Source organism: Microtus pennsylvanicus, chromosome 11 (genome assembly GCF_037038515.1).
Source record: "Microtus pennsylvanicus isolate mMicPen1 chromosome 11, mMicPen1.hap1, whole genome shotgun sequence".
In the NCBI taxonomy this organism is placed as follows: domain Eukaryota; kingdom Metazoa; phylum Chordata; class Mammalia; order Rodentia; family Cricetidae; genus Microtus; species Microtus pennsylvanicus.
In genome coordinates this window covers 34,128,979-34,142,839 of record NC_134589.1, presented here as the reverse complement: position 1 = coordinate 34,142,839, position 13,861 = coordinate 34,128,979, and the positions used below count along the sequence as shown (strand labels likewise).

General features: G+C 43.3%; 1 protein-coding gene and 1 non-coding gene across 2 annotated transcripts in view; both read left to right on the top strand.

Annotated features, from left to right (window-relative positions):
- The first annotated feature begins 3,501 nt into the window (after positions 1 to 3,501).
- Positions 3,502 to 3,665, top strand: LOC142832057 (U1 spliceosomal RNA). The gene has a single exon (XR_012907148.1). It is a non-coding gene; the product is annotated as a U1 spliceosomal RNA (small nuclear RNA).
- A 4,530-nt stretch (positions 3,666 to 8,195) lies between these two features.
- Tex14 (testis expressed 14, intercellular bridge forming factor) overlaps positions 8,196 to 13,861 on the top strand; it is a 100,564-nt gene continuing 94,898 nt past the window's right edge. The window contains exon 1 of the mRNA XM_075941794.1: positions 8,196 to 8,331. Coding sequence (XP_075797909.1) covers positions 8,196 to 8,331 — 136 coding nt within the window. The remainder of the gene's footprint in view (positions 8,332 to 13,861) is intronic.

Genomic DNA, 13,861 nt, shown 5'->3' with positions numbered 1-13,861 from the left:
ATGTGACACACCACATGTGGGTTCTGGCACTTGAACCCTGGTCCTTTACAAGAGCAACAAGTGCTGTTAACCACTGAGCCATCCCTCCAACAACGTGAGCTCTAAGTCATAAGTTATGATGAAGTTGGGTGTAAGGCGTGCACAACTGTAGTTCAAACACTAGGGAGGTAGAAGTAAAAGGCTCATACATTCATAGTCATCCTCTTCCACAAGTTGCAACCCGCCTGTATAGGGTCAGATCTCAGCACCAGCAGTTTCGATATATTAACAGGTTTTCTTTTCTTTTTATTTAGGCAAAATATCAAGGAAATATATTAACAGTTTTAACTGTGTTTAACATACGTGCCATTTTGTTGATGGGAGAAGATGCGGGTCAAAGAATCCCAGGCTAACTTTAAAATATTATATTTTCTTTATTATAAGGGGCAAACTCACAAAACAGAAATGAGAAAGCCAACCTAAGCTGTGTAGCAAGGGAACCAGAAAGCAAGAACCCTGGACTGGCCAGTTTTTTTTTTTCTGGATAACCAGAAAGTCATGTCCTAACCTGGTCCAACCTCTTAAAGATCATTGACTGACAGAGGTCCCCATCACCTTCCCCTTTTGTCTAAATAAAAGAGTTCCAAACCCAATACAAAACTATAATACACACCAGGAACAAATATCAAGTTTAAAATTAGATTACAACCATTATGAGCAATATTAATCAAGGAACACATGACAAATGTTTTATTAAACATTCTATTCTAACGGGTCTGTCTTGCGCTGGAAATGCCTAGATCATAAGAGGAATGTGACTATGACTATCTAATCTTCAACCCCATCAAAGGCCTGAGAAGGGACATAATATTACTTGAGTAGGCAGGAAGTGCAATCAAGCAGCTTCCAAAGGGAGCAGTATATGACAGAGACAACTGGCTACCTGAGCAATCACCCAAAGTTTCATTTGCAGTGTTAAAACAACCAACTTTGGCTAAGGCCTAGCGTAACTTACAGACCATTTTTGGAGGCAGGAAAATTTTTAGAACTTTCTTACCCTGTCTTGGCAAGGTTTGGCAGTCTTTTTTCTTGTGTCCCGCTTATTTAGTCCAGACACCATAAACTTTGTCAGTGATTGAGGCATGGGCAGTTCCTTGCCCAAAGGCCAATTGTGCCAAGAAGAAGACAAACTCCAAGTGGAGTGTCTTTGGTGTTCAACACTTTTTCGGGATAGATTGGTGCTGTCAGGAACAGTTGTGTCTCACGTCAACAGAACCCTAAGTTATTTAAATACCATGTTTTACAGATCCTTGAAATGGTTGAACATTACCTATCTATGCAGAATACAATCTCTATGCCTCTAAAGAACCTAATTAATCTGACTATATGTATAACAAACATGAATGACTATTGACCTATAATACTTAATACTTTTGTAACTTTATGTCAGAATATTAAACAATTTTTAAACAACTGCAGTAAAGGAGGACAATGACCTGAACATGTCCGTGGATGGCACTGATGCACACATCTTTATTACTTACTGTGCTGTATGTTCTTTCTCAGCTTACCCATATCTAGTTTCTTTCCCTTTTGTAGCGCTTCAGATAGCATAGTAATTTCTTTTCTGTTTGCCTTTTGAGACAGGGTTTCTCTGTGCAACAGCCCTGCCTGTCCTGGAAGTCAATTTGTAGCCCAGGCTGATCTGGAACTCACAGAGGTCCATCTGTCTCTGCCTCCCGAGTGCTCGGATTAAAGGTGTGGGCCACCTCTGCCCAGCTTTAGTCCTTTTTCAGTAATGGCAAGAACAGGCTCCTGTCTCTGGGGAATCTCTCCGTGTTCAAGGTAGGACTACAGCGTTTTAAAAGGCAAAACTGAATTACATCAGTGCTCGGGGGAGGCGGGTTACATTAGTGAGAGATTTAGAGTGTCCTGTTAACAGTTGCTTTCTTTGCAAGGTTCAGATGTGTCTTCCAGACACTATGTAATGATTTGGACCACAACCAAGGTCATGGGCAGTCCTGAAGTGTTGCCAGGGTGGAGGTATCTGCTCGAGGTGGAAGACTTAGAAGTGATCAGGTAGACAAAAAATAAAGTTGGCACAAGATAGCATTCCTTAGTCATTCCATCGTGCTGTTTCCAGGAAAAGAGGACAATTCTTGTTCCTACCTGAAAGTTGCGAGAATTAAACTTAGTAGTTGAGGGAAGCTGTTTCATGGTTTTCCCTGACATGTTTAGTTTTGAAAATAGGTTACTGCCGGCAAGACTTTGTGAAGCTTAGGAGTGTTGTTTGTTTTTAAAGATTTATTTAGGGGGCTGGAGAGATGGCTCAGCGGTTGGGAACGCTGACTGTTCTTTCAGAGGTCCTGAGTTCGGTTCCCAGCGGCCACATGGTGGCTCACAACCATCTGTGGTGAAATCTGGTGCCCCCTTCTAGGGTGCAGGTATGCACATAGGCAGAACACTGTATACATAATAAATAAATGAACCAAAAAAAGGGGAAAAAAGATTTCTTTATTTTATGTATATGGTGCTCTATCTACACAAAGAGCGTACATACCAGAAGAGGAGAGCATCAGATCTTACTATAAATGGTTGTGAGCCACCATCTGGTTGCTGTGAATTGAACTCAGGACCTCTGGAGGACCTGGCAATGTCCTTAACTGCTGAGCCATCTCTCGAACCCCATTTCCTATTTGTTTCTTTTAAGTTTCAATGAGAGCATTTAATTGGCCTGGCTAGTTTGTTTTTAGTTCTGGTTGCAATGGGTAGAAGTATTCTTTTGGTCTGTGAAGGTACTGCAGGCACACAAAAGGTCCCACACACTTTTATAAAGTTCTGTGTGCAGTTTGACATGGGTGCTGGGAACCAAACTCAGACTTCCCTGCCAAGAGCAGCAAAACAATGTCTCCAGCCCCGCACTAGTCAGCACACTCCGGGGCTGCATGTTTTGTGACAAGAGTCGATTTAAATCCGGGCAACATTTGACAAGTCCTTATGGAAATTTTGTGGTTGACAGAATTCTCTTGGCAATTTTGGGAAATAGAAACACCAAGGATTTGATTGATTCTCTTAAAAACAGCAGCGATTCTGACAACAACCTATCTTGCTGCCTTCCTGAGAGCAGTCTTCCGACACTTCACGATAAACCCATGCCGAAGCTTTTGTTAACAGCAAAAGATGCAAGAAAAAGCGTGAAATCTCTTTATCGTTGTGGTGGTAGGGAGGAGTGGTTTAAGAGTTAATGCGGCCGGAAGAGAAATGCGAAGGAGAAAAACCTGGAGAGAAAACGTCACTAAAAGGGGCGGGGATATGCAGATAATCCAAAGCAGGTCTATGTTCTAGTACTTTTTTGGACGGAAATATTTTTAGCAAGTGTTTACAAGTGTGTGCTCTCATCGGTATAACTTAAAAACTTGTGTAGTCTCGAGAGAAAGGGCAAAGGAATTTGTAATATAATTGACCGTGACTTATTAGTGTGTCGATGATCAGGGTGAAGTAGAACTGAGGCCTGAAGAACTCATACTTACCTGGCCGGGGAGATACCATGATCACGAAGGTGGTTTTCCCAGGGCGAGGCTTATCCATTGCACTCCGGATGTGCTGACCCCTGCGATTTCCCCAAATGCGGGAAACTCGACTGCATAATTTGTGGTAGTGGGGGACTGCGTTCGCGCTCTCCCCTGATATTGTAGTTTAAAGTTAGGTCTTTAAGGAAACAACTTACATTATGTTGAGAGGTTTCGAGATAGGGTTTCTGTGGTTTTGAAACCTATTCTTAAATTAGCTCTTGTAGCCTGGTCCCTAACCCACGGCGATCCGCCTGCCTGTGCCTCCCGAGTACTAGCTGCAGCACACTTTTTTGTATTAAGGCTATTAAATGGCTTTTAGAAAACATTCTGTAGTGTGAAAGTGTATCTTGGAAAAAAAACGCTTAGTGGAACTTCTCAGCAGCAATTTACATTGTTTGAGTCTCCTGACGAAATTTAAATTATTTTAAAATTGTACTCTGGCTTCATTTCACAATCTTAATTCCTCTTTATGTAGTCCATAGTTATGCCCTTGATGTTTGCAATTTTTGATATTTGGAGATCTTTGTATAACCCAGGTTACCATTTATCTGCCCTCCTTAGACTGAGCATTGTGATGACAGTGGTGTGATTTTAACGATCTCAGTATTTGTCACAGTATGTGACTTAGTATGTGACGTAGTCTATTTTGCTAAAAACAAAATGACTGGATAATTTATTTTTTTAAATATTTATTTATTTATTATGTATACAACAGTCTGTCTGCAGGCCAGAAGAGGGCACTAGACCCCATTACAGATGGTTGTGAGCCACCATGTGGTTGATGGGAATTGAACTCAGGACCTTTGGAAGAGCAGGCAATGCTCTTAACCACTGAGCCATCTCTCCAGCCTGGATAATTTATAATATAAAATTCTTCATGTGTATGGTAGTTTAAATTAGAATGGCCTCCATAGGCTTATAGGTTTGAATACTTGGTCTCTCCATTGGTGGGTGTTTGGAAAAAATTAGAAAGTGTGTTCTTGGGGCTGGAGAGATGGCTCAGAGGTTAAGAGCATTCTCTGCTCTTCCAAAGTTCCTGAGTTCAATTCCCAGCAACCACATGTAATGGGGTCTGGTGCCCTCTTCTGGCCTGAAGGCATAAACACAGACAGAATATTGTATACATAATAAATAAATAAATAGGAAAAAAAAAGAAAGTGTGTTCTTTTTGGAGGCAGAGGTAGGCATATATCTGTGCCGGGCCAGTCAGTGCTACATAGTGAGACCCTGGCTACAAACAAAAGTAACAAAGATAGGTGATTTGTTTATTTTAGAAATGGCCTCTGTAGACTACAGTAGTCTTAAACGCCTGGCCTCAGCAGAACTACAGCATGAACTACAACACCCTGCCTTTTGGAGGGTGGGGAAAGGCGCACAAATGGGGTTTCTTGAGTGCACCGCCATGCCCACGTTTTGTTTTTGAGAAAGGATCTTACGTAACCCAGGTTAGTCTGGAACTGTATATGTAGCCCAGGCTGGCATCAACATCTGCACTGATAATCCTACCTCGGCCTGCCAAATGCTGGGATTATTACAGGTGTTAATTGCCATATCCAGTAGAGATTTATTTCTCATAGCTGTGGAAGTTAGAAGTCTAGAGGAGCTGCATCTAGTTGAGAGCTCTTTTCCTGCCTTATCCTGTGGCATGTGGCAGACAGAAGAGGAGGAGGGGAGAGAGAAAAACGGGGCTCTAACTATTGTTGGTAACTATACATCCCACTCCCTTGATAACAAGCGCCTTTGTCCAAGACAGAACAACAAAAAAGCCTTAATTCGTTCATAAGTGTGGTGTCCCTTGACCCAAACGCTTGTAAAAGCTCTCTATCTCCCCGCACCTCTACATTGGAGATCTAGTTCCCACCAATGAGAGTTGGAGGACCCATTCGGGTTACACCACACGAAGAAAAGTCAAGTTTCTCTGTGTCCTTTTGTCTTGGTCACTTACTGTTCTATTGCTGTGAAAAGACACCATGACCAAGGCAACTCTTATAAAAGAAGCATTTAATTGGGGGCTTGTTTAGTTAGAGCGTTAGTCCATGGCAGGAAACAGACAGGCATGGTGCTGGAGCAGTAGCTGAGAGCTTTCCATCCTGATCCCAAGGCAACAGACAGTGGAGGAGATAGTGTGAGGGGGGAGGAAGGGAGAGAGAGACAGAGACTGGGACTGGCATGGGCTTTTGAAATCTGAAAGTTCATTCCCGGTGACACATCTCCAACAAGCCACACCCATTCCAACAGGGCCACATTGAATCTGTCCCGAGCATCTCACCAGCTGGGAACCACGCGTGCAAACGTGAGTGAGCCTATGGAGCCTTCTCATCTCAAAACGCCGTGGTCTCATGCACATTAACAGCTGTGGAGAACTTACTGGGGCCCAGGCACAGTTCTAAGTGTTTAACATGTATCAGCTCACTTAAACTTCTCAACGACTCTGGTGATTTTTATCCTCACTAACAGATGAGAGTTGAGTATTTTCATTCGGTTGAATCATTTTTCTAAAGTTATAATATGGGAAAGTGGGGTGTCTTTAAGTTTAACAGAGGCTTAACTCAGGAGTTAGGGTGCCAGAAGCTCAAAGTTACACAGAATTTATACAAAGTAATGGCCCCTGGGCTCTTACATTGTGAATTTGAGGAGTGAAATTCATGGACAATAGAAGAATGGGGTTTAGAAAAAAGGTTTGTTATCGATTCATAGATTGAGAGAAAGTAGACAGAGCTCCTGCAGAGCAGTAGAGGATCCCAGAAATAGGATACTATTTGAACCCAACTATAAGAGCTTTTAAAAGGACTTAGGACAGAAACTCAGGTGAGGAGTGGGGAGGGAGACGGCTCGGTCTAGTTGGCTCAACCATGAAATGTCCAGGAGTCTCTTCACAGTTTCAGTCATGTCTTGATGAAGGGTGCTCGTTTAGGGAGAAAGAGAAAACAGACCTTCCTTGTGGTCAGAGCAGGACCAAAGACAGTTTGGCATAAACGTTTCTGGAATTAGGCAGGTGATTCTAGAGTCTGCCAGCAGTTAATTTTAATCATCACACCCTTCACTCCAGAACTGCATCTCTAGTGAAAATGCACAGCCTTTTCTCGGCCTTACTCTGTAAACCATGCAGCACGACAACTATTTGCACAGCATTCAGCTTGTATTAGATATCGCAAGTAATCTAGACTGCGTTTCAAGTTTCCTAGGAACATATGTATAAGTTGCATGCAAATACCGCTCCATTTTCTTTTTTATTTATTTATTTATTTATTTATTTATTTATTATGTATACAATATTCTGTCTGTGTGTATGCCTGAAGGCCAGAAGAGGGCACCAGACCCCATTACAGATGGTTGTGAGCCACCATGTGGTTGCTGGGAATTGAACTCAGGACCTTTGGAAGAGCAGGCAATGCTCTTAACCTCTGAGCCATCTCTCCAGCCCTACCGCTCCATTTTCTATAAGAGACTTGGGCATCTATGAATTTGGGTTAGTATCTGTGGGGAGTCTGGAGCCATTCTTCCTCAGGTATTGAGGGCCACCTACATCAATTTTCCAAGTGAGAAAGAACCTAAAACTGGGTCTGGTAGTGAATATCTAGGATCCTCCTATTGCTAGAGACTGAAACAGGAGAATTGAAACTTCAAGGCCTGCTAGCAATTGAAGATTCTGCTTGAAGAGTAAAAAAACAAAGCAAAACAAAAGTCTGCGGATATAATATAGCTTAGTGTTTGAGCACTGGCTGAGCATATGTGAGAAGTAGGAGTCAATTCCTTTTACCACCAAGAAGGAAGTTGTCTTAGCCATTGTTCTACTGCTCTGAAGAATCACTATGGCCAAGGCAACTCTTCTTTTAAAAAGCATTGCTTACAGTTTCACGGTATTAGTTTGTTATCATAATGACCAGTGCATGGCAGCATTCGTGACCCTGGAGCAGTGGCTGAGAACTACATCCTGCTCTGCAGGCAGAGAGAAGGGAAGGAGAAGGGAAAGCGAGGGAAAGGAGACAGACAGACATTGGACCTGGCATGAGCTTTTGAACCCTCAAAGCCTACACCTAGTGACATACTTCCACAGGGCCACAAACCCTAACTCTTCTGATCTTTTTGAACAGTTCCCCTCCCTGATGACTAAGCATTCAAATCTATGAGCCTATGGGGGCCATTCTTATTCAAACCACCATAGAAACCTAAAAAAAATGCAATTTTTAAATTGGCAAAGGGAAATAAAAAACAGAAACTCAGTTCAACTTTAATGGCGAGAGCAGGCTTTTATGGACTTGAGAATGGTGCCTTAATACCCAGCAGTACATGCAGGAGAAGGTGCGGTATGGAGGGAGAGCATTTCTTAGAATTGCGGCGGGGGGGGGGGGGAGGGAGGGAGAATATTTCACCAGACTTAGAAACTATTTTTCAGGATAAACTGGTTTTTGAAACATGAGGGTGGGAGATAAATCGCCTGTTTTTGCAACCCTTGGGCTCCTGGATGTGTGGTGGGGGTTCGCTGCTTTCAGGGAATCAGCAGATGGCAGATTTCCTGAAACCGTGGGTTTGTTTTAGGGTCCTGGTTCTGAGAGGATTTTCCTTTAGGAGAGAGAACAATCTTGCTTCTTTACGTTTGTGAGGTATTAGAATAATGTATTGTTTGTTCTCTTTTGAAACAGAATGTCTCGGGCTGTTCATTTTCCAGTCCCTTGTCCAGTGCAGCTTGGTACCTTAACCGATGATTCCTTGGAAGCTCAGCTTCATGAATACACCAGACAAGGGAGTTATGCAAAGGTGAAGAAGATCCTTAAGAAAGGTGAGTGCAGTGTAACATGGCAGAGGCAGCAGGACCCACATTTCTGAACAGTGTTTGGTAAATACAGTGCCAAGGCTGGGTTTGGTAGCCTACACTTTTAAAACTGCCTGGCGAACGGCAGGCAGATCTCTGAGTTCAAGGCCAGTTTCCTTTACAAACGGAGGTCAAGGCCAGCCCATCTATATAATGAAATCCTGTCTAATGCAAAAACAGACTCGTGCCAGGCTGGAGAGAGAACTCAGAGGGTAAGAGCACTGACTGCTCTTTTAGAGGTCCTGAGTAGCTCACAACCATCTGGAATGAGGTCTTGTGCCCTTTTTTGGCCTGCAGACAGAACATTGTATATATAATAAATAAATCTTAAAAAGAACAACAACAAAAAAAACCCTAGTGCTAACAGTTCTCTCTCAAAAAATAAATAAAGAGGGTTGGAGATCAGCAGGATCAGTGTTTGCTTAGCATATGTGAAGACCTAGGTTCCATCCTCAAACCGTGCAGAAAAGCAGATGTGTGGGCACCTGCCTGTCCTCCCAGCACCGAGAAGCAGAAGTTTAAGGCCTTTCATGGGTATCTAGGCTCCTGTAGTCTCTCATGTTCACACACAATTAAAAGCAATAAAAATAGAGTGGATGGTGGTGGTGGTGGTGGCACGCGCCTTTAGTCCCAGCAATCAAGAGGCAGAGGCAGGTGGATCTCTGCGACTAGAGGTCAGTCTGGTTTACAGAGTGAGTTCCAGGACAGCCAGGGCTACTGTCTTGAAAAACCAACCAGATAAACAACAAAAAAAGGTATTAAAAGTAAAACCAGAACCAAACTAAGCCAAACAGATAAGAAAACAAACAAAGCTGGGTGCTGAGATTATAGTGTGTGCTCCCTTGCCTGGCTCCTGGCATTTGCTGTTTCTGATAAGAAAGTTAATCTCGTTAGAATCATTGTTCCTGTCTATGTAGTATTCTGTTTTTTAATTTTTTTAAAAAAAATTTTGTGTGTAGTGGGTGCAATCATCATCAAAGGCCAGAGGTGACAGGTCCTCTAAGTTGGAATTGCAGGTAGTTCTGAGTCACCTGATGTGGCTCTGGTGCTGGGTTATAAACTTTGGTCCTCAGAAAAACTGTCTTTCCAACCCCCAATATTTGGATTTTCCTTCCCTTCCTTTCTTTCTTTCTTCCTTTCTTCCCTTCCCTCTTTCTTTCTTTCTTTCTTTCTTTCTTTCTTTCTTTCTTTCTTTCTTTCTTTTTGTTTTTTTGAGACAGTTTCTCTGTGTAACAGCCTTGGCTGTCCTGGAACTTGCTCTGTAGACCATACTGACCTAGAACTCACAGAGAGCAGAGATCGGCCTGCCTATGCCTTTCGTGTGCTGGGATTAAAGATATGTGCCACCACTGCCCGGCAATATTTTGTTTTTCTTTGGCTTCTTTGTTACGCCCAGATTACGGTCCCCCGCCCCAGCCGCCGCAAAACCAACTAGTAGACCAAGTCCTGTATGTAAAAACAAAGAGCTTTTATTCTTATACAAGTTTGCAAACTCGGACTCTCAGTGTGTCTAACATACTGGAATGATCGAAGAGCCCTGAGCTCAGTTGGGGTTGGGTTTTTATAGTAGCAAAGGTAGAGGTGAGGGATTTCTAAGGTTTCAGGACCTCTGATTGGCTGACATTTATCTAGGGGTGTCCTGGTGAAAAGCGATGTGTGTGTGCTGACAGGTGATCCTATCTACAATGGTTGGAACATTAGACATCTACTTTGGATGGTCTGTACCTGGGTGGTGCCTGGGTAGTCTCAGTTTGTGGTCTTTCTTGGAACCAGGTATTGCCTTAGGGAAGACTACTGAGTCTCGGGCCTCTATTGAGCTTGTCACGGCTTCAGTTTCCTTCAGTTTTCTGGTTTGTGTTGGTGTGTAGGTATATTTTGTGTGTAGTGTGTGCTGTGCGGGTGCCAGAGGTGGCAGGTGTCTTCTTCTGTTACTCTGCTTTATTCATTTTGAGACAAAGTCTCTCCCTGAACCCAGAGAACATGCCTTGCTTTTGGCAAGCTGGAGGCAGCAAGAACCCATTAATCCTGTCTGTTCTTCTCTGCCCCCATTGCTGGGGTTCCAGGTGATTGTGGGATAGTGCTACAATCAGAACTCTGGTCCTCTGACAATGCACAAAGAAAAGAGGTCATCAGTTTGAGGAGCAAGAAGGACTGTTGAAGGAAAGGGAGGGGGAAGTGATGTAATTATATTTTAATTAAAAACAAAAACAAACAAAAAAGCCTCTGGTCCTCATGGTCCTGCAACAAGCTCTCCTAAACTGAACCACCTCTACAGACATCACTCTTTCAAAGATTTGTTTTTATGTGTATATGTCATGGCAGGGCCCCACCACCACCACTACAAAAGCCTCATGGCTTGTTGGAGGGGGATTGAAAGGTGGTGATCCCTGAAATTATCAAGAAAAAAACTAGTCCCACGATTTTGAATCAAATCTGAAGCAACCTTTAAATAAATACTGGCCAGGGAGCTGGACTCTGGTCAGGTCCATCCCTGGGTTCCCAGGAAATGGTCATTAAGTCACATTTTTCAGAAGTTTAGAAAGGCAAAACCCATAATTCACTGCATTTCCCATCAGGTCCAATCAGGGACAAGCATACATCCTGATGTCTTCTCTGCCTATGAATCTCCCTCCTTCATGTGATCAAGTATATCCAGTGTAGTTGGTTCAAACAAACTTGTTCATGAGAGAGAAACCTCCTGGCTTGTTATTTCCCAAGAGCTACAGCTCCCAGCATTCCAGAAAGTTATCTTGTTTTTGGGCAAGTGGACCTCACAGGGTAACTTTGTTTTTTACAAGGTGAAGGGTGAAACTAGAGACACTCAGGAACACACACACACACACACACACACACACGGACATGATCCATGAGAGGTGAAGAATGAGACTTTGCAGGTACTGGGTCATGACCTCTGGGGACTGACCTCGTGGTTTACTTTTTGTTAAATGGGAAAACCTTGAAGAGAAAGATAGCTAGCTTTATTTTAGAGGCACCATCCAGAGAGCTATCTCGCTCTAACTTGGGATTTTAAAGAGCAGCTCCTTCTTTACTTTATGTTTTGTTTTATCGAGACAGGGTTTCTCTGTAGCTTTGGTGCCTATCCCGGAACTAGCTCTTTTTTTCTTTTAAATATTTATTTATTTATTATGTATATAGTATTCTGTCTGAGTGTATGCCTGCAGGCCAGAAGAGGGCACTAGACCCCATTACAGATGGTTGTGAGCCACCATGTGGTTGCTGGGAATTGAACTCAGGACCTTTGGAAGAGCAGGCAATGCTCTTAACCGCTGAGCCATCTCTCCAGCCCCCGGAACTAGCTCTTGTAGACCAGGCTGGCCTTGAACTCACAGAGATCCGCCTGCCTCTGCCTCCTGAGTGCTGGGATTAAAGGCGTGCGCCACCACTGCCCGGCTTCCTTTTTGTTTTTTTGAGACAGGATTTCTCTGTAGCTTTGGGGTCTGTCTTGGAACTTACTCTGTAGACCAGGTTAGCCTCTAACTCATAAAGATCCCCCTGTCTCTGCCTCCCAAGTGCTAGGATTAAAGGCAATAGCCGTCACCGCCACGCCCCTTCTGACCTTTTGACATCCCTTTTATAGGGGAGTGATAAAATATTAATAGCTATAAACATGTTTACGGGAGTGAGAGAATTGCTATTAGAGATTATTAGAAAATACAAAGAGGGCCGATTGTGGTGGCTCACGCCGGTAGGATTTGCTGAAGGAGGCAGAAGCAGGAGGATCACGAGTTCGAGGCCAGCCTGGTCTATACATTTTTGGGCTGGAGAGATGGCTCAGTGGTTAAGAGCACTGACTGCTCTTCCAGAGGTCCTGAGTTCAATTCCCAGCATTAACATGGTGGTTCACAACCACCTGTAATGAGATCTGGCGCCCTCTTCTGGCCTGCAGGCACACATGCGGACAGAACACTGTATACATGATAAATAAATATTTAAAAAAATACAGAGAGGAAGATTAGAACATATGTCATGTAAGTGGGGGGTCACATGTTTTGCAGGTTACATCAGATTTAAGAAACAGAAACTTACTCTTGAGTAGAAACCTATTTTTTTATAAAGTATGGGGTACCACATGGTGGTGGCTCATGCCTTTAATCCCAGCACTAGGGAGGCAAAGGCAGAGGCTTTGTGAGTTCAAGACCAACCTGGTCTACAGAGCATATTTCAGAACAGCCTCCAAAGCTACCCAGAGAAACCCTGTCTTGGGAAAAAAAAACAAACGAAAACAGAAACAACCCAATAAATAAATGAAATAAAGTATGGGGGCTTAATATAATGGGCTCCTTAATTTGCAAGATTTGCCTCTCCTATTTTGGTCTCACATTTCTTACACGTTTAAACATAATAGAACAGAACTTTGGGGGAGGGGAGTCTTCATGTGATAATTCTCATAACAAAGCTTCAGGGTCTGGTTACATCAAAATTCTCTAGCAAAGTAGCAAAGCATCTGTGACCTTTCATAATAAGAATGATTTTTCTCCCAAGAGAATAAGATTTTACTGCTCTTTACTAAATTAATGTGGTAACCCAAAATTGGCAGCTAAACATGAGGATAAAAAGTCTCAGTGGTTGAGACTTACCACCCAGAACCGGTTCTTGGGTGTTGAGTGTCAAGCCTTTGGAAGCCTCTGTCTAGTCCTTGTGGGCCAGCATTGGCACCTGTGCAGAATCTAGGCAAATCTACATTTGCCCTGGGCCCTTTCCTGTACAGACGCTCAGACCTGGCCCTGTTTGCTGTCTTTGTTTATTACTGTGAAGAAACAGCATGACCAGTAGCTGGGCGGTGGTGGTCTTGAGAAGCACAGAGGCAGGTGGATGTCTGAGTCCAGCGTGGTCTACAGAGTGAATTCCAGGATAGCCAAGGCTACATTGCAAAACCCTGTTTTGAAAAAAAAACAAATTAAAAAAATCCTCCATGACCAGGGCAAATTAGTATCTAATAGGGGACATGCTTACAGTTTGAGTACTAGTCCATTACCATCATAGCAGGGACCATTGAGGACACAGACAGGCAGTTTGCTAGAGAAGTAGCTGAGAGCTGCATGCTGATCCACAGGCAGAGACAGACACTTGACATCCACACCTCTAGTGACACAGCTTCACAGCTCCACAGCTAACGTTCCCCATCAACTGGGGGACAAGCATGCAGTAGGAACCTATGAGGCTCAGTCTCGTACAAACCAGTGGTACACCTGTAATCAGAGGGATGGAGGCTTCACCCTTGATCATGCTGTGTATCTTTAGTTCCAGTTTGGGCTGAGAGCCTGGAATTCTCATTGTGGCTGGAATTTGCCTTAGTTTTTTTCCCTATCTAATGTATGGACAGTAAGTAAACACTCAGGTCTAGCACAGAAACTTAAGACTTAAGGAACAGTGATCTATGAATGGTGCTCACAGAGTATAAGAATGAATCTTTAGGGGCTGGAGAGATGGCTCAGCGGGGGTAAGAGCATTGCCTGTTCTTCCAAAGGTCCTGAGT